The 24,643-nt window shown below is 47.6% G+C and overlaps 7 protein-coding genes across 7 annotated transcripts; 3 read left to right on the top strand and 4 right to left on the bottom strand.

The window, feature by feature from the left end:
• Positions 1 to 519: 519 nt before the first annotated feature.
• On the bottom strand, positions 520 to 1,785 carry EJ05DRAFT_527973 (lactonohydrolase; the record flags this gene model as incomplete). Its single annotated transcript, XM_033748898.1, has 1 exon — positions 520 to 1,785. One exon carries the CDS (start codon positions 1,783 to 1,785, stop codon positions 694 to 696), a length of 1,092 nt encoding a protein of 363 aa, XP_033601102.1. The 3' UTR covers positions 520 to 693.
• A 1,316-nt stretch (positions 1,786 to 3,101) lies between these two features.
• EJ05DRAFT_475961 (AkeP protein) lies at positions 3,102 to 4,577 on the top strand (the record flags this gene model as incomplete). The annotated part of the gene is made up of 2 exons (XM_033743928.1): positions 3,102 to 3,384; positions 3,437 to 4,577. Coding segments are annotated over exons 1-2 (1,210 nt in total), but the record flags the coding sequence as incomplete, so codon positions are not given.
• A 2,487-nt stretch (positions 4,578 to 7,064) lies between these two features.
• On the top strand, positions 7,065 to 9,114 carry EJ05DRAFT_360447 (fatty acid/sphingolipid desaturase). Its single transcript, XM_033741059.1, has 5 exons — positions 7,065 to 7,389; positions 7,526 to 7,715; positions 7,809 to 8,102; positions 8,154 to 8,318; positions 8,368 to 9,114. Exons 1-5 carry the CDS (start codon positions 7,211 to 7,213, stop codon positions 9,106 to 9,108), a joined length of 1,569 nt encoding a protein of 522 aa, XP_033601100.1. The 5' UTR covers positions 7,065 to 7,210; the 3' UTR covers positions 9,109 to 9,114.
• Positions 9,115 to 16,510: 7,396 nt separating this feature from the next.
• On the bottom strand, positions 16,511 to 18,989 carry EJ05DRAFT_452164 (acyl-CoA oxidase). Its single transcript, XM_033742410.1, has 7 exons — positions 18,736 to 18,989; positions 18,337 to 18,678; positions 18,251 to 18,289; positions 17,558 to 18,200; positions 17,441 to 17,510; positions 17,147 to 17,393; positions 16,511 to 17,103 (listed from the first exon to the last, which is right to left on the bottom strand). The coding sequence occupies exons 1-7, from the start codon at positions 18,943 to 18,945 to the stop codon at positions 16,591 to 16,593; spliced, it is 2,064 nt and encodes a 687-aa protein (XP_033601099.1). The 5' UTR covers positions 18,946 to 18,989; the 3' UTR covers positions 16,511 to 16,590.
• A 19-nt stretch (positions 18,990 to 19,008) lies between these two features.
• On the bottom strand, positions 19,009 to 20,651 carry EJ05DRAFT_475955 (NAD(P)-binding protein). The gene is made up of 3 exons (XM_033743927.1): positions 20,615 to 20,651; positions 19,875 to 20,540; positions 19,009 to 19,826 (listed from the first exon to the last, which is right to left on the bottom strand). The coding sequence occupies exons 2-3, from the start codon at positions 20,301 to 20,303 to the stop codon at positions 19,233 to 19,235; spliced, it is 1,023 nt and encodes a 340-aa protein (XP_033601098.1). The 5' UTR covers positions 20,304 to 20,540; positions 20,615 to 20,651; the 3' UTR covers positions 19,009 to 19,232.
• A 151-nt stretch (positions 20,652 to 20,802) lies between these two features.
• EJ05DRAFT_510546 (uncharacterized protein) lies at positions 20,803 to 22,231 on the top strand (the record flags this gene model as incomplete). The annotated part of the gene is made up of 2 exons (XM_033748184.1): positions 20,803 to 20,958; positions 21,251 to 22,231. 2 exons carry the CDS (start codon positions 20,803 to 20,805, stop codon positions 22,229 to 22,231), a joined length of 1,137 nt encoding a protein of 378 aa, XP_033601097.1.
• Positions 22,214 to 24,607, bottom strand: EJ05DRAFT_475953 (uncharacterized protein). Its single transcript, XM_033743926.1, has one exon. It carries the CDS (start codon positions 24,108 to 24,110, stop codon positions 22,338 to 22,340), a length of 1,773 nt encoding a protein of 590 aa, XP_033601096.1. The 5' UTR covers positions 24,111 to 24,607; the 3' UTR covers positions 22,214 to 22,337.
• Positions 24,608 to 24,643: the final 36 nt, after the last annotated feature.

Here is a 24,643-nt window from a genome sequence, read left to right as displayed (position 1 = left end):
TCTCGTGTTGATCTTGGATAGTGATGTTGCTCAATTCCACCTTATCTGTGGCTATTGCGTAATTACTGAGGCTGGTTCGAGCATTAAACACCCACGATGCTTCATATCGATGAATTTCGCCTGCCCGGAGAGCGCTCCTCACACAAGCCTTATACTAACGACGCACCATTTGTTAAGCAAGCGTCAAGACACAACGGGAATCTACAAATGGCCATTGATCGACCACCAACATTGAGCTTATTCTCTGTTTGGCAGCGGAGAGCTGTATTACCGAAGTATTACTGCGGGGTTGATTGCCAACACCCAGTTTTGATCAGACCACTACGTGTTCATGGCTGCATGTAGTAAGTGGAATGATTCAAGTTCACTCCTTCATAGTTTAGGAGTAGCGCGACAGGTTTAACTAGTGAAGGGGTTCAGATCCAGATCACATCCATGGAGCTTTATACCAGGTGGTCACGCGGCGACCCCGCGATAAATCCATCTGAACTGATATCTGAGATTATGGATGCGAGCTAGGCCAGAAAGAGACGATCGTGGTTGTTGAGTATTTTGTGTGTGTACGGAGAGCGGTCTATGGACTCAACTGGCGCTGAACCATGCATACTATATATCTAGTCTTGTATAGTCATGTCTTCCATAAAGGTACTTTCAGAGCTCATCGTGAGCGGTCTCTTCGTCGTCTTGGCCTAGTCATTTCCCACACCCCTTCCCAAAGTCCTTGCATACTTCTCGACCTAGTACATTCAGTCCATCGACGAGCCATAGACGGCTGTTGCTGAACACCAACAACCCATTCGGTAAGAATGCAAAGTTATTGCTTGTCTCACCAATGAATACCTTACCAAGTAACTTGCCAGCCGGATCAAAAACATGCACACCATCACCACACGCAGCCCAAACATTGCCCGCCGTGTCCGTATGAATGCCATCCGGAAATCCTTTATCAATATATGCGAACGTACGCCTGTTTGACAAACGCTTCGCGTCGTCGATATCGAACGCATATATCGTCGCTGGGCGCGTGCTGTTCGAGTCATAGTGCCTTGCACCTGTATCAGACACATAGAGTGTTTTATAATCCGGGCTGAATTCCAGACCATTCGGTTGATCGAATCCGTCTGCGACGACTACCAATTCGCCTGTTCCGGGTGCAAAGCGGTAGACCATTTGCGGAATCGTGGACACGGGGCGAAAGAACTGGAAGTAGCCATATGCGGCGTCGGTAAACCAAAGGTCACCGGTGTGTGGGTGCTGGCGTACATCATTGATGGATGAGAAGTTGCGTCCTAGGTAGTTGTTAAGGATGATTGTTGATTCATTAGTGATTGGGTTTACAGAGACTAGGCTGGAGTAGTGCTCCAAGTCACCCTCGTCACAGTAGACTTGGTAGGTCGCTGGCTTGTTCGTGTCAGAGCCTGGTGGATACCAGCTTGAGCCGCCATTGGCTTCCCAAAGATTAGGAAATTGGGTTGATGTGATGCTATAGTCATCGAGGCTGACGATGGTGATATTGATGTTGTCCTCAGGGGTGCGTTGGTTGAAGTTAGAGGTTATATACATAGAATGTTTTTCTTTGTTATAGATGCCGGCTTCGTGGAAGGCCTCCCATGGTAGATCAGCTATTTTGTGAGCTCTGACCTGAGGACCAAATATCTTTTGTTGGAACACACGGTCAAAAGATAGGAATGATATCGCCGGCTCGGATACGTTTGTTGCGAGCAGCGATGGGAAGTAGTAAGGATTGGTTGCAACCGCGCGTAGGTCGACATTAATGAAAGTCATTCTCGATTGGTGACTTGACGTGCTTTCTGGAATATGAGCTTCCGTGGTGCTTCGATGCGTGCACTACTGGGACTATGTGCTCAATTGACCTGCTCGCCCAGGTGAAAGTTAAAGGAGTCGAGGCAACTGTAGTCGTGTTACCCAGCTCAGCCTCTTATAACATGCATTATATGAGTCAATTATCGAGCACTTCTTCCAAGCTGTGCCGCACACCGTCTCGGTTTTGATTATTGCATGAGGACCTTGAGTACGCACTGGCACGATGTCAGCGTTGCCATTGGCGGAGCTGCTTGGGACATGCAACTAAAGCGAGTTTACATCATCGCTCCCTTGTCGGATTTGTATTGCACCGAGGCTTATTCCCTGGGATTTATTATTGGCTTATACATATGTGTGTCGAATTGTCACCAAGTTTGATTGATTGAATTATGCCTTTAGACGGGCCGAGTGTGAAGAGTGTGTACATATTTACCTTGAGGCCAAGCGTCACTTGCTACACTAGCTATACTAGGTAGTGAATGCCCGAGCTCAAATAGAGCCATTTGCTAAAATGCTCAGAATGGACTCGACATGCACCATCCTATAGGGTCGGTGTACTCCGAGTTTTTATTGTTTCGTAGAGAGCCACATAGAGGCACTAGTCATGCAACTCAGCTGCACAATAAAACTTCCTTGCATCACTTGAAGATGCCGCACTTGTTGTTCATCACTTGTTGCATGTACTGGGAGCATGAGCTAATACCGTATACTTCCGTATTAGACAATGAGATGTCGGTACCTGAAATAAATGAGACACGAAAGATACCAGTGCGTTGGAGAGGATCACATGCGATGTAACCGAAGGTTACGCCGGATGTAAACACACAGAAGTAGGCCACGAGGCTGACTGATAACAAAGACCGGATCCGTTGGTTACCTTGATTCTATCACTCTTACCACTCATTAATGCTCACGCTCGCTCTTTTTTCATTTCCTATACGCTGATATAAGTGCCTATACTTTACCAAGTAGTACATAGACTAATCGAGTAAGCCAAGAAGATCAGATCCTTAACTGTGTTCTAGTCTTTAAATATTGATCTAGCTAAGAAAAAAAAAAGATGAGCTATTAAAAGAATAGAGATTGATTTATATAAACATATTATATTATAGCAAATATGGAAGAAAATGGCTGAACATAAATGTGGGTCAGGAGTAATAGCATCTGCTACATCAACGGACAAGGCAACCTACGGGATCTTCCCGAGGCGTGTCGCCTAACTAGGCCGAAGACCAAACTAATGAAAGGCTTCTTGGAAAATTCCCAAAACATATAAAGAGCGCACGAAGCCGGAAATGTCTACATGATTTGATTGCCAAACCAGAGTACAAGATCCATGAGGATGCGAGTCATATTAATGTTATGCGCGCATGCATGCACTGTCATCGCGGGATCAAGATACTTGAAGTTACTTCCTCCTAATTTTAGCCCCCAAAACTCAACATGGGCTTGGCTAACATATGAGACACCTGAATTTCGCTCCTTACCGTGGCACTTCAACAGAACTGCGTTCCAGGCACCATGGGATACGCAAGCGTCCGAAGATTCTCTCAATGCATTGTGAGTTATACCATCCAGTATGCCCTTTATCCCTACCAACATCAAATCATAGGAACGCGCAGCTTAACGAGACCGAGTTCATCGCATATGATGAAGCATTCTTCGACTTGATCGGTCCAGGTGTGTCTCTTGAACATGTCCAAGAGATGTCCCAGATCAATCACGAAGGCCCATGTCTAACCCCTAACGGTGAACTATTCTTCACAGAATGGGGCCCGCCAGGAGGTGATAATGGTGTACACACATTGCAATACCTCCTCGATACCAGGACCAACACTCTGCGCAACATCATGACCACCCCACCTCTGATTAACCATCACGGGTGCCACGCACGCGACGGCAAACTCTACGTCGTGAACGACGGTGGCGTTGCCGGGAACCTTGATGCACCCGCTGAACTTGCCGTCATCGACCCTCAAACCTGGGTCAAGACTTCACTACTGAATCACTACTATGAGCAACCATTTGGGGCGCTGAATGACATTGCCATGGACCCCGAAGGAAACTTTTACTTCACTGACAGCAAATCTGGGTATGGGAAAGCCGTCACTCCATATGCGCCCCCAACACGCCCACAGACGTATTTCATCAATGGGACAACCCTCCGCCCGAAAGTCCTACATGGGACAGATCCAAGCACTGGAAATACGAATGGTGTGACAATTTCGCCTGATGGCAAGACGATATACATGCAGGAAACAGGTGTATCTGGGAGTCGACCAACGCGTCTCGATCCATACGCGCAGCGTAGTCTATATTCGTACGATTTTTCTGTCTCTAAGAAGACAGGCAAGAAACTTCCTGTGCTAGAGAACAAGAGGTTATTGAACGAGCCGCTTGCCTGGTACTATGATGGTATTCATGCGAGTAAGGAGGGGTATCTGTTTGTGGGCGCGCGGGAGACGGTAGACGTAATTGACCCGGAAACAGGACTTACAATTGGAAGCATTAGAATGAAGGCTCCGAATCTGGCGGTCAATTTGGTGTTTGAGAAGAATGGAATTTGGATTGTTGGAGTAGGGGGTGTGTTTCATGTTAGCAATGTCGCTGCAGATCTGATTTAGACAGATAGAAAAAGAGGTGAGATTGAAACGTCAGAAAGTAATCGATCTATGCACATCCGAGAATTGTTAGTCTCGTGTTTATAAGAGTTATTGGGTGTTAACAACTTAAACGATAGCACTAGCCATGGAAAATTTACTCATGTTGTTGAAATTCGAATCTTAGACTTGTGGGTATTATGCTAATGAAATAATGCCCAGATCTAAAGGATGTTGATATGGGTCTCGCGTTGTGTAAGGAACAAAGACATCGCTCCACCCCAGTAAGTGGTTTATCTTTCGGCTCTTTTATGTATTCGCGTGGCTAGACGTAGAAAATGTTAGATCTTTGCAGAAGTCGTCTATACAAGACTGCCAAAAATAGGTCATACTCTGCAGATTTATGTCACTATGGAGGAATTTGTTTTTTCCCATGCCTGTGTCAAGGACACTAGAAATGCTATGTCTCATCCGTTAGCTACCAAAGAGCGTTCTGTTACCAGGATACATTCTGAGGATTTTCATTGAAAGTGCGGCAAGTGTCGATGGTGATGCGTTCTGGACCTCACGTCCGTCGGATTCGCTTGAATGCAAATTAAGCCAGGGTCTTGATGGAGTGAAGCCTGATAAGATCAGCTCACAGGTACAGTCTGCTCATTGACGACAGCGCGAAGTGATTCGTTCAAATTCAAGACAGTTTCTGTATGTCTCAGTGGTTCTCTCGACTCTTTGTATGTCATTTCACACGGATACCTTGACATCTGTGTAGCTTGTAACCCTTTTAGGATTGATCTTCTTGGAGGGCGCAATATTCTATAGAGATCCTTGGTGCTGTCAATAGACGTCGCCGCACTCTTATGGTTTAACCAAGCTAGGCTTTCGTTATGCCTCATCCGATGAATAAATCTCCGACGATGCTGGTAAATTTATGAAGAAGCCTCATGTCTACCCTACGATGTAAGTATAATATGATGATCTTGAAGGTGATGACCTGAATCTCCAGAGTTCTCGGCACTTTGCGCTTCATGATTTATGTAGTATTCTGCGGCTTAATTTCAATGGACCCTTACCCGCACACGTTTCAGTTGTGGATCCACTCAGGCTCGTTCGGCGATTTGTACGGCAGTCGGCACTATTGCGGGATATTTCCAACAATACAATCTATTTTGTCGCATCCACGATATCACGAGGTTGAAACACCAACATTCTAATGGATTTTCTGTTCAAGATGATGACAAGTCTGTATTAATAGCCGACGGAACCCGAGACGCAAACTTGGGCCATGAGAACCGGGGGAATGAATATAGAGAACCAGTAGATAGACACATATTCTTGTGTAGTATTTACCACGTATATGTCTCGGTGCGTGGATATAATAGAGTAATAAAACTATTCCGGCTCATTGCGGATCATGCATCCGAGCCCTACCGAGCAAATACGAGGCGTAGTAGATCCGAGAAGTTGAAAATGGCGTGATATCAGGGTCTTGATATGCTTAAAGTGCAGTTGCCCGAGTGTACTGTGAGATAGCAGCTGTAGTGTCTAAAGTAAAGCTCAGTATGCTTTGTGCATTAATCTATTGCGTATCACGGTATCGCGTGACTAAATACGGCTGACACGCGCACACCCCAAGAGATGAGCGCGGATATGATGTCATACTTCTTCGGGCCGCGCGATGACAGCCGGATGACAGTTATGCTCCTGCGCCGGTGGGTTTTGAAGGTTCCCATTCGTGACTGAAAGAAAGGGTCCGGGCGGAGTCTATTCCGGGCGTACGGATTTCTCACGGCCGCGCACTTTTATTGTTCCATGTTCATCTAATGTAATCAATGTGCGCATCCCCACGACTTACATTAACCTCGATTCTGTCATCATTGCAAGCCTTCTCCATCTTCTGACCATTTTTCTCCCCGCCATTTAGGAAGGGCGAAGACGTGCGGGGAATGTTCCCGCCCTTAGCAGGATCAGACAGCCCATTTCCACTACATTCTTTCACTACGGCACGTAGTTTCTCTTCAAGTCCCGAGGACACATGTAACCGAGCTGCAAATCTACGCCACGGGCCGGCGAATGCTCTGCATCGGTCGGAATGGGCTGAATCTGATAGGTTCTACGGCCCGGCGAGAAGCTACGGAAATTCAACAATTCCATGAAACGCGTTGCACCGTCGCACGCGTGCGTCGCCGTCTACCGCTGCGCCTCGGGCCTAGAACCAATCCCCTGCATAGAAGAGGCAAGTCATATCGCTCGTGCTAGCACGCGTGCGACTTGCAAGTGGACGACGATAGGTAGGATCCTTCAAATGTGGAGGGCAAACCCACAGTAAAAGCAGGGCCCCGGGCTGCTTATAGCTAGACTGGTTACTGGTGACATAGACGTCGTCCCCTTTCCCTTTGCACAGATCCATGGATGGCAAAAGAGCCTCCCCATCATGCCAAGAGCTATGAGCTACGACAACACTTGGCAGATGTTGCGCATTTCGACTGCCGCCCATCAAACGCCCGCTGTTACCTGCAATCTTTTGCCCTCTGTTCACTTTATGCCGTTCACCATACTGCAATTGGGCCTTGGCGAGCTCAAAGGTTCATTTACAACCGCCTGCGTGCCTTCTGTATCTGTGCGCATGCCTTTGTACAACATCCCTTGCATACACCTTCTGTATTATATGTCCGCTCTTCACACTCTTCAACCTCTCCACCTCAAAAATACCTCACATCGCTCAGGAATCCATTCTCAAATCAGATCGGTCTCTGACCTCGATAACTAACTTCCAGGCAGCCGCATTGATGAGTCGCTCTATTTTCTTTTCCGCAGGACAGATCAAAGACCTTATTTCAGTCGGGCAACAAATTGTCATTTACGATGGCTACGTCTTACGACTTGACAGTTGGCTCGACCAGCACCCGGGTGGAAAGCTCGTTATTCTGCATATGGTTGGAAGAGACGCAACTTGCGAGATCAATGCGTATGTCAAATTTCACCCGAGAAGCTCTCACGGTCGCGCATGTCTGTGTGAGAAGACTGTTTACTGAATGAGTGAACAAGCTCACAAGCCGTGTCTTTATACATCGATTGTGTCATTCCATACTGAAACCGCGCAGTTACCACAATCACCGTACGCGACTTCTCATGAAACCCTTCCGTATAGGTAGACTTGAAAAGCCCTGGGTTAACATCGTCCCCCCAACGCAAGGAGGGCAATACGTGAGAGACATACAGAAAGAAGAGCTACTCATCTCGGATGGTAGTGAGAAATTCGGCGACAGTATAGCATGTACCGGCTACGCGAGCGTAAGATCCTTGCTTTTACATTTTCCTACGATTGAACGACTTGGGTAACACCTTTCGTCAAGTACGAAGGCGTCAATTTGCTAACCTTAGTAGAAGCCTCTGAACCCCTCCGACTGCAATCGAAACACAAAGATCGCGGCGATAGAAGAAAGAGAGACCATAGCCCAGGTGCAGGCTTATCCGGCTGTTGATGACGAAACACAGCGAGCAATATGCGCAGAGTACGAGACCTTACACGAACGGATTCGAAAGGATGGCTTCTACGTCTGCCGATATTCTGAGTACGCGAAGGAGGGAATCCGCTATGCCGCTCTCTTTGGCGCCTTTCTGTTCTTCTTGATTAAGGAGCACTATTTGGTCTCCTCAGTCTTTCTGGGCATGTTCTGGGTGTGTCAATCTTAAGATCCTGCTAGGAGAACATTACTGACTGCCTCGAAGCACCAGATAATGTTTGTCGCTCATGATGCTGGACACCGAGGTATCACAGGAAACCTGGTCTCGGACACGTTGATTGGAACCTTCGTTGCGGATTTTTGCTGCGGGCTCTCCATAGGCTGGTGGAAGCAGTCCCACAACGTGCATCACTTGGTCACGAATATGCCTGTAAGTTTGCGCTTGAAACTAGCCCTGGATCTCTTATTCACGTTTGTAGGAGCACGATCCTGATCTACAAAACGTACCTCTGTTCTCCACATCCCCAACTTACTTCAAGTCAATCATAAGTACCTTTTACGGCTCCGAGTTTACTTGGGACGCTGCTGCAGATCGACTCGTAGCATGGCAAAAATGGACGTACTATCCAGTAATGGCACTTGCGCGGTTCAACCTGTACGCACTATCCTGGTGGTATCTTTTGATCGGCAGTCAGCGCGCACAACCTTGGGTAGACGCTCTCGAGATCGCTTTCATGCTGTGCTACTGGACGATCTTCGGTTATGGTCTTGTCTGGTGTACCCTACCTGACTGGCCGACACGCATTGGTTTCGTTGTTATCTCACATGCGTCTACCATGTTGCTACACGTTCAGATCACCCTAAGCCACTGGGGGATGCCGACTTCGAATCTTGGACCCATCGAGTCATTCCCTCAGCATCAGTTGCGAACTACCATGGATGTTGAATGCCCAGAATGGTTGGATTGGCTGCATGGCGGCTTGCAATTCCAGGCCGTGCACCACTTGTTCCCTCGCGTTCCGAGGCACAACTTGCGAAGCTTACAAGTGTTGGTCAAAGAATTTTGCTCGAAGACACAAGTTCAATATAAGTGCTTTTCTTTCATAGAGGGCAATAAAGTTGTTCTCGGTCGGCTCGAAGAAGTTGCGGCAATGATCACCGAGCTGGTACAGCCAGCAGAGGGACCCATTGTTTGCAAGGAAGGAGTCTCCGTTTTCTGATAAATTCGCTCCTTATGCCTCAAGTATTGTGCCTAGAATTTCTCTGTCGGTGGTCCACGGTTTCCCTACGGTATATAGAGAATAGACGCAGCCATGCAGCATATGGGAAGTTCTTTTTAATCTGTACCGCAAGTGTGCAACGAATAATACAAGTAGCGTTCGCCTCTAGCTTCGATGCAGGTCATGAGTACGTACGTGATCTCAATGCATACTCTACTATTACGAGCCTGCCTATAACATATTTGGCATCGATGGGTACCAACATCAGAAGTGGCGTATGTCTACAGTACACTAGAACTTAAGTGTGGACCGGATCGAGCGTGCCATACTCAAAGCGGCAGGGTTTGAGTTTCCTGCTTTGGTTAGCTCAACGAGCAGTGGGCGAGCGGGTTATTTAAAGTTTCTGTAGTGTTCGCACCCCAGCGTCCCTCGCTATCCATCTTGTCATCAAATACGAAGTACATAATAACAGCGCGCGTGAGTACGACACGTGACTTCGACTTCCCCAATCAAGACGGAGAACAATGCCAGCTAAGCTTCTAGACCTCCCATCATGGGCACAGGCGATGTAGAATCACAAGCGGACAGAAATCAAGTAGGGAATAATTCGGTATTATTTTGTTCATCATGCTCCAGGTATGGGAGAAATGTACATAGCAGAATTTATTGTAATGGAGTTGCATAATACATTTTCCTTGGCCACTTTAACTTGAGATCAATTCATCTTAAGTTGAAAACGAGGTCGATACTTGAATGTTTTCCATGCTCGTTCTACAATTCGAAGGGCATGGTTCTACTTGACGATGAAAATTCATTGCTTGCAAAGCAGTACAAAGGAGAAGTCTCGCAAGGGAATGTACTTGTGTTGTTACAATTCTGATCATGTTGAATGATACCCGGGTGGTCTGATCGTGTAATATTAGTATTGGAGAATTTAACGAGGCGTCCAAGTCTAGGATCTAAATATCGGTACGCGAGAAATGGAGAAGTCTGAGAAGAATACGATCGAAGAATCAGGGAAAGAGACAAAGTTGACAAAAGAAATATACCCTTGATACAAATGTTTCACCGTAGTCCTGAGTCAGTGACATCAAGAACAAGAAGGTATCACATCAGTGGGACACCAGACTATGATAAGGTCTTTAAAAAAAGCCATCGCTCTCGTAAGTGAGGACTGTGTGGTTGATAGTGGCGGAAAAATAAGGGATTGACCTTTGGCCGAAAAGTCACTTCTGCCCTGGCGCCGAACTTTGATTTCATTAGTTCTATGCACCGCATCAACAGGAACCAGGGTCTGTATACTGCCATCATAGCAGGCGAGAAAACCTGGAAATATGGCTAGCTAGAGGCGTGGTCATGATTATCCTCTAGAGACGAAACGCGTCATCGTGGAAGTTGGCGAAGCAGAAGTCAAACTTTTGCAATCATAAAGCTGTTTGCAAAGGAAGGAATCTCTGAAGATAATTTTGACGCGATCCAATCACCGTCTACTTGATGTCTGAAGATCACCTCAAGGGCGAGACCAGTCACCACCGAGCTCATTACAATATTTACAACTTATGAACTGTGTATGAAGACTTGCGAATATCGAAATCTCTGATACAATAGCCTAATCCAGCTTATATCGTCCTGATTTACAGGTTCCTCGCACGCTGACGACTCTTGTACGGTCTATACGGCTCAGATATCGAGCTGATCATCTTCTCAACAGCATCCACCACAGCCAAAGGCTTTGGAATCAGCCCCGACAAGTACAACTAACGTCTATCACAGTCTCCAAGATGTCTCCAAGATATCTCCTACCCAGCTGACCTTTCACTACTCCGGCTAAGTGCCGCTCAGGTTAGATCAGAAGCATCGGATACCAGCAAAAGAAAGCTGATGTGGCATAAGAGGAATTGGCGCATCTTTCTCGTTTGGAAGAGTGATACCACATCAATATGACAGCCCGCAGACTTCGGTCATTACTGCAATTATGAGAACAAACCCCACGGTACTGCTTTGTAGTATGGCAGAAGAGAACTTTACAGCTTTCGTGACTCAATAGTCGTATTCTACGACCAACGCAGTAGTTGAGGGTTTAATACATTGATGTAAAGGACCATAAAGGAAAGCCTAGTCTGTATGCAGGTCAGCAATACGCTTACCAATACGGGTTCACAAAGTAAACAAAGTGTATTCACTCGGTGCAAGTGTACATCTCAAAGCATTTCAACTTGCGAAACCATTCATTTGCACTCCTAGCTATATAAAATAGCTACTCCCACTGCTGTTGAAACCTCGGGTCTCCCATATTGAGCCCGGGTTTTGACCCCCCAGACTGCACAAGAAGTGGCGTCTTCCCAAGCTCACAGAGCTTTGGAGCTTGCTCCAGCTCGAAAGATCACTCGTACTCGGAACTGCTCTCCCTCTTCAGGTAAGAGCGAGTGTTGCGCATCTTGTTGGGTGGGGACTGGGCCTGAAAACCTTCCTCAGAGGTATCGCGGGGAACTCTCTTCTTGATTGCTTTGATGGGCTTCACTGAAGCCTCGCTGTCGTTCGCATCATCTTGCACTTCGGCAGACTTCTTGACCGCACGGATGCGATGATCAATTGATTGAGACTTTGGGTCTACCTAGTTGTTAGTATGGGTCATGAAATAGCGAGAAAATCAAGAGTAGGTGATGTGAAGTGAGCAAGCAATGGAGACATACCGAGTCCGAGGAAGACATTGATCTTCGCTTTAAGCTCACTGGTAATCTTGAGATCGGCGCAGATCAAGATAGCTGCGAGAAGCTGTTCACAGTCAGATTTTAAGTTCAAACCAAACGGTATGGAGATATCCAAGGCCCTCCTTGAACTCACCTTAGCATCAGCACCCGGATCTTTCCAATCGATTGCTTTGGTGCCATTCTTTGGTGCCATTGTGATAGTGAAAAGGTTGTAACGTGATTTGTGTGATTTTTGAGATGAGCGGTAGAAAGTCTGGTTGAAAAACAGGGTGATGTTGTGGGATGGAAGAAAGATGGAGATCAGGCGGGAAATGAAATGTTATAAGCGAACAGCTCTCGGGCTAGCGTGGTATTGAGCGGCGAAATGATCGAGCTAACCAAGGTCAGACGACTCAAAACAGGCTTTCGAATAGCACGAGCCTATTCACAAGGCTTCACGATACCCTTGTCAGACCGCCATTGAAAGCAGATAGCCTAGCTCAGTGCTGATTCATCTCCTTAGGTAGCACTCAGGGGCACTGGCCCGAGCATCTGACTGCAGCTCCATGGCCGGCAATGAGAGTTCCATATGGAGGGAAAGACTGACAAGGCAACTCATAGCTGGTATATATACAGACGGAAAGAAGAGACAAAAGCGCTGGTATGGCCCAGTTCCTACAACAGACAGGGCACTGAGCTAGGTAGAACTCTTCCAAGACTGCCTTCCTTGACAAGAGACAACCGCTCATTCAGACAGAACCACTCTCACTTGAGAAAGATGGAAGAGGTATAGAACTCACGACTAGTGAGTATTACTTTCAATATAGCCCTCTATAGAGGCAAGGCAGTCCCGACGAAGTGCTACCCATTCTCAAATACCAAAACCATCAAAATACGACATTGTTACCATTGGTGTGTTAAATGAATCATAAAGCTCACTGCAGCCATGTATGAACTGAACGAGACACAAGACACGAGACTCAACCCTTGAACTTCTATTGCGATATTCTATGCAAGGTACGAGAATATAGACTGATTCCAACCCGAACCGTAGTACCTATTATCTGAGTATGTGTTATACACTGCTGCCCAAAACCGCCATTGATTATCTAGCAGCTAATATCGTAATGTATCTTGACAAAGGCCTCCAGCGATTTAGCTTTCAGTGCTTGCCCTCATTTGACACTTTACTATCCCCTGTTCTTGTGGCGGCAGAGTTCTGTGAAGGGCGGTCGATGTCAGATATCATGTCTTCCACTTCTTTGTATATTTATCTTGATTGTGCTGGATATTTGTATTCGTTCGCCCTGGAAGGAAGGTAGATGGGCGGCAGTGGTCATCGAGACGCAATTGAAGTACACTATAGGGCTGGAATCCTGTGACTCAGTCAGAACGCAGACCCAGTAGATTGATAGAAGGCACTTATCTCATTGAGACCAGGATAGCTCCAAGTGGCCATAAGAGTTCTAAATATTAGTAGACAATCATACTACCTCCTCTAACGGTTGCCGGAGAACAGGCCGTAGGTTGAGCAAAGCTTGCACTCAGAGACGGTAACGCGCAGAATCTAAATCATGAATCAATCTACTTGGACCTTAGATAGGTTCATTATTGCGTTGGACGTAGAATGTGCGAATGGCTGGAGTCTCAGACATCCAGTGAAAGCGTATGTCTACATTGAGATAAGTTTTTCTTGGTGTGCTCCTGGAATCTATGTTGTATGTATCTGTACGAGAAAAATTAGGGAATACCAGAGATTCTAGAGAGCGGGTTTGACGTAGGTTGCCATCATAGCTGGGTGTAGTTGCTGGTATATCTGCTTAGTATACCACGTAGCTAGACGGTCGTATATAAGCCTTTTGGTATGATGCGGTATCTGGGACCAAACTAATGCCCAGTTTCTTGAGAAAACGGGTGTGGGAATGTTTTGCGTGACTGGGCAAACTCCTGTTTTTGCCAAGACTTGCGATTTGTGTCAAAGTACTGGACAAGGGGAACAGCAGCAGAGTCCGGACTGCAATCTCACCACAAAGAATGCCTAACTGCAATTACAGCAATTGTACGCAGTAAATTCAATTATCAGTCCTTACTCTCCTAGTCCTACAAATACCCTCTCCTCCTACCAGGCGAAGAACTCCAGCTCATCGTCTTTCTGGTCGTCGTCACCGAATTTCCAAAAGGAATACACTACCTTACGGACACAAAAATAGAGAGGTAAGAGATAATAGCCGTGTGTGAAAAGAAAAAAAAGGCTCAATAGGTCCAGACTGGTGCAATAGAATCATAATACCAACGCACAAGGAGAATGCACAGTTGAGAGCCTCGAGAGAGAGACAAACTCTTCAGACGGCAAGGGCACTTGATTCAAGAGATGTAGCAGAGTCTCAGCCATCGTTCCTGCATACTCAATGCTCGTCACAAGCATCTGGCCTTCGCGGGGACTGGCCTCCCACTGGCGAGACAAGTAAAAGAAAGAGCTGGCTATCAAGCGCAAGAGAAAGATATCCTATCAACATAGTCTTAACAACAGGAGTAGTATGAGGAGTATCAGAGTCTAAAATATGGAAGATCACAAACTGGTTCCACTCGCCAACGAAGTTCTCCACAGCAAGAAAGGTCTATACAGGGACTGTCACATAGTGTAAGAGATAAGCAAGTGGCGCGCGCAGTGGCGCAGGCAAAGAAAGAGAAGGAATAACAGTTCTAGATGTATTTAGTTCTACGCGAAGCCAACTAATAGATATACCGAACAACGAGCCTTCTGCAAACGCGCTTGCCAGACATCAGCTACAACCGTACCAAGCCCAGTCAAATAGCCATTGTTCTCAGTGCCCCAGCTCAACCTCTGCCTCCAAGACCTACCTTATACTAGCGAACAAGCACTATACCTTCCTCTGTACATCTCATGTACCTTCCTCCGTACACGTCCTAGAAGTTATACATCCGCTACGCGGTCCATTAGGAAGACAGTCAACCCGTCGAGGTACACGGCATCATGCAAGACTCGCGACACCAGCGATTGCGCGCCTCTAAGATGAATTTGAAGTTGTGTTTGAGTAAGATCTTCACGAAAGAAGAGACACGGAACCGACTAGGGCTGTAAGGCGATCCATAGAACGAATGGATACGAGATACGATAAAGGGGAGGGGAAAGAGAGCTGACCAAGAGAAAAAATAGGCAGGCGAGACAAGAGCGCGCATGGCGCCCACAGGGATTGAATATAAGTTCAGAGTGAAGATAAAGACAGCAGAATTACAAGCTAGAACATTGGATATCCCGTACTCGAACGTGTGAACGTTCAGCCGTGCATGCCTCGTATGGCCTCGCTCGGGCAGATACACATCTCAAACCATTGAATCTATGCTGCGAGGGATAACTGCTACCGTCATGGACAACGATCCCAAAAGTATCTGTAATAACGGTGCAGCCCCTGAGGGTGCAAGGACGACTGGAGGGAAATGAATATGGTTTAAGAGCTTTGCAGTAAATTCTCACTGACAGCCGTTAGTACGTCTTTACTACAATCGAGTGGTCCAAGAAGTGCGTTTTGTCAGGAGAGAATAGATAAACAAGAATGAGAGAGCAAGAGACATGGTAGTATCCAGCGGATGCAGTCTCGCACACTCCTTCGCAAGGCTCTTCTTCGACAGGGTGGACCGACCAAGGGCTCGTGGTCTAACATACCATGCGCATCAGACGCGACGCGAATCACATAAGCATACTCCAGGCTCTCGCACATTTTGAATGAATACACAGCATGAATATACAAATGGCTGATAAGAGGCAGCGAACTAGATGCTTACGATGGCTTGTGTAAGTACGTTGAGAGGCTAGTGGCTGGAGTCTCTGGAAGTTATCATGATACAGAAGAGTGTGGATTCTGATATGGAGAGCAGATTCCAAGACAGAGCGTTGTGATTTGACTGTTCTTTGTTCGAGTGAGTCTTTCTCGGCCCAGGGCCCCAGCTTGAGCCCTGTGACCCGAAGAAAAGGCCCATGTGGCCTGAAAGTGTGCAAATAGCTTTGCGATAGTATGTTACTATATTTCATGCGAAGCTGAGGCGTGTCGAGGCTGGGATGAATGCGTTTTTGTTGTGCATTTATGCGCGACAGGATGTGTACCAAATTGCAGAGCACTCACTACCTTCACGACGTATTGTGTTGCTAGTGCATGATCAATACCCCAGAGTCTTTGAAAATGTCTACAAGGCTTGTCGATTGTGAAGCTTTCTATGGTTATAGAACGCTGAGCATGATACTAGTTGCTCCAGACGTATATTCAGAGCCTCCATCAACCCATACTAGAGATAATCGTCTTGCTTGTGAGACAGTAAAGCTGGCTGCCACTCGCATATCACGTCTCCAAGAGCTCATGATTTGTTAAGAGATAGGTCATGGTCGTCCATTAGTAGCCAAAGGTGCTGTGGCAATCGATCCGTCTTTAGCAGACTTGCTGGCAAAAGAGCCAGCCACTAGAGGGTCAAGATGACAATGGGCTATCAGCGGCAAACAAAGTCACCTCCATGGTCACTTTATCGGCCGTACAGCGTCTCGAAGAAGTAAGGCGATATTACGTACATGCTATATACAGGTCACAGCAGGGCTATATCCACACATGGTCTGTACGTTGCTGGTGCCTGTGAAATTAAACGCAACCTTCTGTTTGATGACTGTAACATACTCAGCCTTTGTCATATCGCCAACGAGATTTCGCTTATCCTGTTACATTCAATAGCACGGTAGCAATGACCTATCTAACTTTACACTACACATTACAATCTTCTTTGGACCTCAAAGCTTTGACTCTAGCTTTCCCCCATCCCCACTTCCCAGCACGATCTCTTCACTCCTCCAGTCCCAATTAAATACAGTCCGATTCAACGGATTCTGTCTATGTGCCATGTCATACAACGCCTCGTACACCTTCCCGTCATACCTTCCCAGCGCACTATCTAGCAGGTAGTCAGGCATCATCCAACTATCCACCAGTTTGACCGCATGAGGCCTAATACTCGTCATCAATTTGAGGATTGCGTCTGAAAGAGCGTCCAGCGTGGAATCAGTTGCGGCGGTGGTTGTTGCGAAGGATCGTGCATCGGTGTCCATGGTGTGGAGCGCGTACAAGCGGTAGAGATCGCGTATCACTGTTGAGGTTTCGGAAGGAATATTATTTGACCTGAGGGAAGCATGGAAATTTGTTACAACGATGGATTCGGAAAAGGCTTTGCTAAGTTTGTGGAGTTGGATGAGGAGGGAGTTCCAGGGCTTCTTTCTCTCTACGCGATCCTGGTATGCACGGTATGTCTGGTATTGTTAGTTTGGCATGATAGAATTGAAAGGTACATACGAGATCTGCCGCTCTCCATTGGAACGCGTCGACAATTGCGTTGTCATCGATAGACATCCAGTGTACGGCGTCGGCGGGTTTACGCGCTTTTTGCTGCTGTAGATAGCGTTTGAAGAGCTCGTCTGTGGCGTCAACAGGTTCGGCGTTTGGTCTCTTGACAGCAGCCGTCATTTTTTTGATCAAGTGACTCGACATTTGTTGGGTTATCATCCAGTTATCCCCTTCGACGGTTGGCTTAGATAAGTAACTATCTAAAGTGAGTCCTAAGCTTACCTTATTTTGAAGATGACTTACTCGTTATTAATATTGATTAAGCCACTTCCTCCACCAAACCCGTGGCCACCCATAGCTCTTCGACACGTTTCTGGTACTCATTAGTATGTGATACATGGGCCCCCTGGGATGGCTTACCGATGCCATCAGCGGCATACGTTGTACACAGGGCCTTCAGCCCCGATGAGGTACTATGGAGCTCTGCAAGCTCTGTGAAGTCTCCCTTTTCAATCCCACTTCTCGTTTGATTGTACAGGTTATACATTGAGTCGCCAGTGTAATGCAACGCAAAAGCCGTTGCCAACAATGGTAAAAGACGTATTTGTACAGTAGGATAGTCAAGGACTGCTGTCTCAGGCTCAGTGGTCGACTTGGAGTCTCGGTCTCTGAACTGTCTTCGAACGGACGTATATCTTACAGCAATGGTGACCGCCCGAGCGAGGATCAATCTGGCGTGCATGATGATATTGGCACGTACATTCGTCAGTGAACCATAGACGACAGCCGGATTACCCGTCCTAGAGAAGGTACCCGTGTCCTGATCTACTTTGGAGTATCGGGCGAGCATTGCGGAGTGGGAAACACGGTAGTTGTTGAATAGCATATATCCATTGTCCATGGACGTATAGCCGTACTTGGCCCCGATATCGCCAACGACGATGCCGTCTGGTGGAAGGTGTGTGCCTTCCTGACGAATACGAACGATGAATGGATGCGGACCGTAAGACTCAAATTGACTTATATGGCCTTTCTTCGGGAGCATGAGCTGAGCTACTACTATCTGAAGGTGAATCAGCCTAAGTACTTAGCCTCCTGCCCTTGAAGACTTACCGCATGCGTGGCTGTCCTTCCCATACTGCCATTCCACCACTAGATCAATCAGCTCATGCTACCGCTAGTCGTCACTGTGATCATACCTTCGAAGCCGTCAAAGTTGGACTATGAATAACAAATTCCTTCTTTACCACATCATACGTAGCGGTAGTCTCCAACCCCCTTACATTGCTTCCATGACCTAACTCTGTCTGTGCATAAGCCCCGATCATCTCCCAAGCCTCGATTTTGGGCATCCAGTACCGCTTCTGGTCGTCAGAGGCTTGCTCACGAACGGTCGTCGCAAACATGCTCATGTGCAGAAAATACGGTGACATCTCGTCGGTGAGATACTCTGCCATACGATAGTCTTCGAAGTCCCAGCCATGCTTCCTGGTGAGACGACGAAGTGCTTTTGCCCGGGCAAGGCCGAGATGATAGCGTTCCTGCGAGTTTGAGTGGCTAGACATGCAGCATGTCATTTCCCAAGGCTCCTAACTTACAGGTCTCGAAAGGTTCAATTGCTGCTTCTTTGAAAACAGCTGTTCCCTTTCGATAATTGCTAAGACTCGAGCTTGGCGTTCGAGAAAGCCATTGCGGGATAGTAGATGTCTCGAGAGCTCGTCGATGTTCACTAAGGATCGGCTGCGCTCGTGTTCCAAGATTGCTGCACCATCATATAGAGGCTTGAGATTATCTGTAAAGTCCGGCATGTTGGTATACAAAGATAATTAGCCCGTCAACGAATTACTCTATGTATCCTGAACATGTATCTGTAGAGAACATAACCGGGTCACTCGATTTGCCGACCCCCGCTGCGTAGCCGAGGCTAGTTAAAAATGCTCGTACTCCATAAACAATTCAGGATTGAAGCAGCTACGAAATTGCATCCATTTCGAAGCAGGGATTGCACATATACAAAATTTAGCTCCATGTTTACAGACCAGAGACGTCCTCATTGTTGCAGTGAGATATTCAGGTGTGGACTTTCATACACTTTTCAGTCATCTTTGACCCCTGTGAGCTCACAACTGACTTTCCACATCTTCTCTGCCCCTTCAGCATCAAAAGCATGAGCAGCGTAACCACCAGGACTGACATCTCCGCTTTTATCAACTTCGTATGACAAGCCAACGTCCTCGAGGTACTTGGCGCCATTACCCTCCCAGACCTTACCGATCGCTGCCCAAACTGAAGTCGCCGCCCCTTGCTCAGGACTCTTCATGAATTTCGGCACATTCGGATCCTTGTCCCATGATTCCTGTGTCTCCTTCGAGACGTGTCGCTGAAGAGGTGTCCAGATCCCGCCTGGGTTGAGGGATGTTGATGTGAGATGCTGAGAAGAATAACGTCGGAAGATCTCATTCGACATCCAAATGGTGGCTGTTTTTGCTTGGCCATATGCACCCCAAGGGCTGTAATTCTTCTCAAAGGTAAGGTCCTGGAATTGAGGTGGCTGCGTGCGGTGGCCACTCGAAGACACGACTACGACCCGCGAATCTGAGCCCGGCGATGCTGAAGAAAGGAGTGTCGACTTGAGTAGTTGAAATAAAAGAAAATGACCTAGGTAGTTGGCCGCGAATTGTTGTTCATGCTCAAGCTTAGTTAGTAAAGGATTAAACGAATGCACATCAGCACTTACGCCGTCAATACTGAGCGTTCGCTCTGGAATCGCCATGACTCCAGCATTGTTGATGAGGATGTTGAGTTTGCTCTCCTTACTGAGGAATTCTTGTGCAGCTTTGCGAACAGAAGCGAGCGAAGCAAGGTCGATTTGGATGACACCCATGTCTGCCTTGATCGAACTATTCTCCAGAATTTCGTCCACGACTTCTTGACCTTTCTTAGTGTCACGAACCATGATGTACACCTTCGCACCCGTCTCGTGCATGGCGCGAGCAGTTTCAACGCCAATACCACTGGCTGCGCCTGTGACAATCACGACTTTGTCACTCAATTTTCCAACCAGACCCTCATCCTGCACAACCTGTAGGGCTGTGGGACGAGCGTCGCCTGCACCGTTGGGGTTGACATGGCGGTCGGCATATGGATGGAATGAATCGTTGGACATGCTGAATATGCTGAACGAGCAGATATCCTCTGTAGTGTTTGATTGATCTTTTGATTTGGGAGAAGCGGATTCTGTGCGTAAGATTCCGAAATTAGACAAGAGTCAAGGGCAATCCGGGATATACCAAGCTGGGGATCGATTGGAAGATGTGCTTCACAATGAAGTGTCTATGGCTGCTTCTTATATGTCTTCAGCAATCGCCTGAGCATGAGCGCCGCCTTGCGTCTCACTATCAAGCTGGAGCATCGCAACTCCGTTAGCGCTAGGTAGTTCCATCATCATATTGCCTTGGCAAGAGATCCTGCACTCACTGCAGTCGGCGTTGATGCTAAGGCCAGGTACAGGGAGTTCCATCCTCGATACTAGGAGTGAAAGTCGGGAGCTGGTTTGGGGCTTACATAAGTGCCAAGCTAAATGTTGGAAAACCTGACTAGAGGATTTGCCTTGTCATCAACACCAGTGCAACTTAATGGCCAAACCCTTACAACGATGAATCATCATGTCACAAGGTTTTTCATTCGGCTTTAGCGGTGGTGATGATTCCGATGACGAGACTTTGAACATAGCATCTCAGAGCGAACCCTCTACTTCTGCGAGCAATGAAACGGAGAGCATAAACTTGATACCCCCACAAAAACTTGATATTGACGCGTTGGTAAGTTTTTAGGCCTCCTACTACTTCAAGTACACATATCGTACTGCATGGATACCCTTCGCCCCAAAACTGCTCGGACTTACGTCCTCTCTGACCAGATTTCGTCACCCGGAAATCCGTCGGAGTTCCGGCGCTAAACCACATCGCGTAATTCAAGCATCAGCATCGAGCATGTCGTTATGCAAACAATGATCAGCACAAGCATCATGTTATGCTTTGTTCAGCCCCTTCATCCCCTCCAGCCCAAACCCACATCTTGTCAATATCTTCCAGAACATTCTGACATTCCCAGCTCTCCATCCTCCCGTCGCAAATCGCATACACCACAATCTCAATAACATCACCCGGCGGCACAACACTCCGCCTGCCCCGCCGCGAACTCTTCGACATACGCCTTCAGCTTATCGCTGAAGATGAATCAGACTCACCTGCTCTCCTTGCGGGCCTAGACGACGCGGACATCCGAACGAATGTGTACGAAGGCGGGTTCAAGACGTGGGAGTGTAGCTTAGATCTAGTGGCCCTATTACTCGACTCTGCGACCAGTGGTAAAAGACCCGGAACTGTCATTGAACTAGGCGCAGGAACAGCACTCCCAAGCGCCACAGTTCTATGGCAGTATCTAAGATCGCGAACCGTACTGGCTGGCGGCGAAGCGGAGCCTGAGGGCCTAACACTAACAATAACGGATTACAATTCTACCGTTCTCACACATGCCACTCTGCCTAATTTACTCCTCACATATGCATCGACACTTCCCGCCAAAACACATCCATTTGCCCCAGAAAATCCGAATCCGTTAGCCTTTGGTAGTGAGAGCTGGCAGGAGAATGGCTCGTTGGAGATTACACCTGCACTCGTAGAAGCCTTCAAAGCACTACTCCAGCACGAAGTCAGAATTACACTGATTGGAGGCTCCTGGGCGACGGAGTCGTTCGACGCGCTTTTGCCACCGTCGGCAATGCCTTCGAATTACCCACTGAACATTTCATCGCCAGTAGAGACACTCATCCTCGCGTCTGAAACAATTTACTCCCCAGCTGCTACGCGCACTTTTTCTTCTGTGTTGAGTAGATTGCTCACTCGTGCGCCGGGCGCGAGAGCACTCGTAGCTGCGAAGAAAGTGTATTTTGGGGTAGGAGGGAGTATGGATGGGTTTGTGGAGGAGGCGCAAAAGCTGGGAATGATATGCAGGAACGTAGAATTCATGTGTGGCGAGGTTGGGGGTGTTAGGAGGTGTGTACAGGAGGTTAGGGGCGAGAATATAGGATAAAACTTAGACATCGAGCTTTATAGAAAGAACTCGCTCAACACTATACTAGAATTGCTAAAGCCGTTCAAGCGCCGCATAGGCAGTGCAACATATCATCTTTATGTCTTCACCACGACTGCTTTCCGACATCTGCATCCACCACCTTTACTCCCTCCAGTGGAATGTCTCCCGCCACCATTCTGCGGTACAAATCCCCCTGCACCCGCCTGTTCTCCCCACGCACCCCATCCAATCTCTCCACACCCAACAATATGTTCTCGATATGCAGATGCAGCGGAAGATCTGCTCTGACACCCACAAGTCCAGGTGCCGCCACCCTCTCGCGTAAGTCCTCTAGCTGCGCGCTGATCTCCTGTAGCTTGACCACCGTCTCGCTGACATGACGCCACGCGACTTTCTGGTAATTGCCCACACTACGCAACAAACCGAGATTCTCGTCAATCTTCTTGCGAGCGGAGGTATTGCCGCCAAGTTTAGTCCAGAGCGAGGAGAAGAGTTCATCACGCGCATCTTTAACAGTATAGCCGTCGCGTGCGGCGATCGAAGCAATAGTATCGAGACGCTCGTCCAGAATATTGAGGAGGAGTAGAAGACCTTGAGCTTCGGCAATGACAGAATTAACTTGGTCTTCGACGGCGGCAGCATGGCGCAGATACTGCGTCAAAATTTTGTGCTGAGAGCTATAAGACGAGCTGAAAGGATTTATGGCACTAAAGGTCCGGGACAAAGCGCCTTTGGACGCTTCATCGTTCTGGAGAGAACCAAGAACTTGCAAGGTCCAGCGATTGGTAGATATGATCTTGTCCACAGCGCCTCCGATACGGGTGTCAAATTTGGTTAGGTCGGCAGAGGCGTGACGAGCCGCGTCGATGAAGCTACTAAACTCAAAGGAGAGCTCATTGCGCGATGGGATGGATGAATGCTGGATCACAGAGCGAAGGTCGCGGATAGAAGCTTCACTCCGTTTCATATCGTAAGGGAGGCCGGCGATTTCAGTTGAAGATGACAACACTTCTTCGAATGCGGACTGGGCATTGACAAGTTGATCAAACTCAATAGATGCCTGGTATTGTGATCTCTGCTCACAGAAAGGCAGGTGAAGGAATGAGACACCAGGAATGGCGCACATAGGGGCCAGGGCGGCGGTAAGAGAGGACTGGGCGGCTCTGATGGAGAAGTATAGGGCCAGTACGACACCAATGGTGGCGATCAGAGGTTTCAGCATTTCCATCATCATGCCAAATACTGACAGTGCAAAGTCTGTGAGAGGTTTCATAGTAGAACAGATATAACCAAGAATTAGAAATGGCTGTGCTGGGTCACGCTGTTCGTGGCGGATCTTTGACGGACGTCGTGGTGATCCGGTGGAATGGCTGAAAGCCTTTCGACGTGAATTATCCATGATACTTGTTGATTTTCGCATTCGAGCCGAAGAATGTGTTGGGGTCGCGGCAGTCCTCCGTCTGGGCGACCTAGTAGCATTGTTCGCGGAGGCTTTGATCCAGGAGCTGCCAGGCTGATCCTCGCTCATAGAAGGCATTATGAACGACTGCAATGGCTCCACTGAGTTTGACTTGGGGCTAACGCGGTATGATTTCCTGATGGGCGTGGCATTCTTTGACTGTAGAGTCTGGGTCGTACCGAGAGCTGACGCTTTGCCCTTACCAGAGCCTGGAGTACGACTATTGCGCGAGTCCCTCTTTGAAGAACGCGGAGGTGTCTGGATCTCTTCTTCGGACTCGCCCTCAAGGTCATCAGTCGTATCTGCTTCCAAACTACTTCCACTGCTGATATGAGCGTCTAGATCATCGTGATACTCCTCCGTTGCCCACGAGTCGCCTAAGCCGGATGACTGGCCACTCTTGCTTGATCGTGCCATGGCAGGTGTAGATAACCAAGTTTGAAGGGTGGCAGATGAGTGGAAGTACAAACTTGTGAGAGAAACGCAACGGTAAAGTATGACCTTTGACAGAATACAACTCCCCTGTTGGCAGGCGTAGCTATCTAGCGTCAAGCCGGGCGCTTAGATGCTGGAGACGTTTGACGGAACACTGAAAACGTAAAGAGTGATGCGAGGGTCTACGAAGCATTATATATGATACACAGACCGTATAGTTGATGTAAGAGAAAGGAATGTGAAGTTGCATTAGGCTGCCTTCACGTTGAGAGTGGAGTGGCGTTCATATCCATGGCGGTGCGTCATGAGCTCCCAGTTTCCTAGCCCTGCTTGGTTTCCTTTTTCTTTTTCCATACTGTGGGCGCCTCTTCATCGAGTATGGCATCAGCTATAGTAACTATAGGTGAGCCATGAGACACTACATGCGAGCAAAACTATATGATTTTACCGTGCCGTATAATATAGAAATAGCTTGTAGTCAGTATTCAGTAATTATTTAGTGGAGCGAGAGTGGC

This window comes from Pseudovirgaria hyperparasitica, assembly GCF_010093815.1.
Source record: "Pseudovirgaria hyperparasitica strain CBS 121739 unplaced genomic scaffold EJ05scaffold_7, whole genome shotgun sequence".
In the NCBI taxonomy this organism is placed as follows: Eukaryota; Fungi; Ascomycota; class Dothideomycetes; order Acrospermales; family Acrospermaceae; genus Pseudovirgaria; species Pseudovirgaria hyperparasitica.
The sequence above is the reverse complement of the archived record's forward strand: the minus strand, read 5'-3'. Positions and strand labels throughout refer to the sequence as shown.

Bases quoted from the DNA above. Each gene is read 5' to 3' on its own strand.
- EJ05DRAFT_475953 (XM_033743926.1), bottom strand. From the start codon at position 24,110: ATGGCACGATCAAGCAAGAGTGGCCAGTCATCCGGCTTAGGCGACTCG.
- EJ05DRAFT_360447 (XM_033741059.1), top strand. From the start codon at position 7,211: ATGAGTCGCTCTATTTTCTTTTCCGCAGGACAGATCAAAGACCTTATT. The intron at 7,390-7,525 runs GTATGTCAAATT...GAAACCGCGCAG, and splicing joins GCAACTTGCGAGATCAATGC to TTACCACAATCACCGTACGC. The intron at 8,103-8,153 runs GTGTGTCAATCT...ACTGCCTCGAAG, and splicing joins TCTTTCTGGGCATGTTCTGG to CACCAGATAATGTTTGTCGC.
- EJ05DRAFT_475955 (XM_033743927.1), bottom strand. From the start codon at position 20,303: ATGTCCAACGATTCATTCCATCCATATGCCGACCGCCATGTCAACCCC. The intron at 19,827-19,874 runs GTAAGTGCTGAT...ACTAAGCTTGAG, and splicing joins GAACGCTCAGTATTGACGGC to CATGAACAACAATTCGCGGC.
- EJ05DRAFT_452164 (XM_033742410.1), bottom strand. From the start codon at position 18,945: ATGCCGGACTTTACAGATAATCTCAAGCCTCTATATGATGGTGCAGCA. The intron at 18,679-18,735 runs GTAAGTTAGGAG...TCAAACTCGCAG, and splicing joins AATTGAACCTTTCGAGACCT to GAACGCTATCATCTCGGCCT. The intron at 17,511-17,557 runs GTAAGCCATCCC...AATGAGTACCAG, and splicing joins GTATGCCGCTGATGGCATCG to AAACGTGTCGAAGAGCTATG.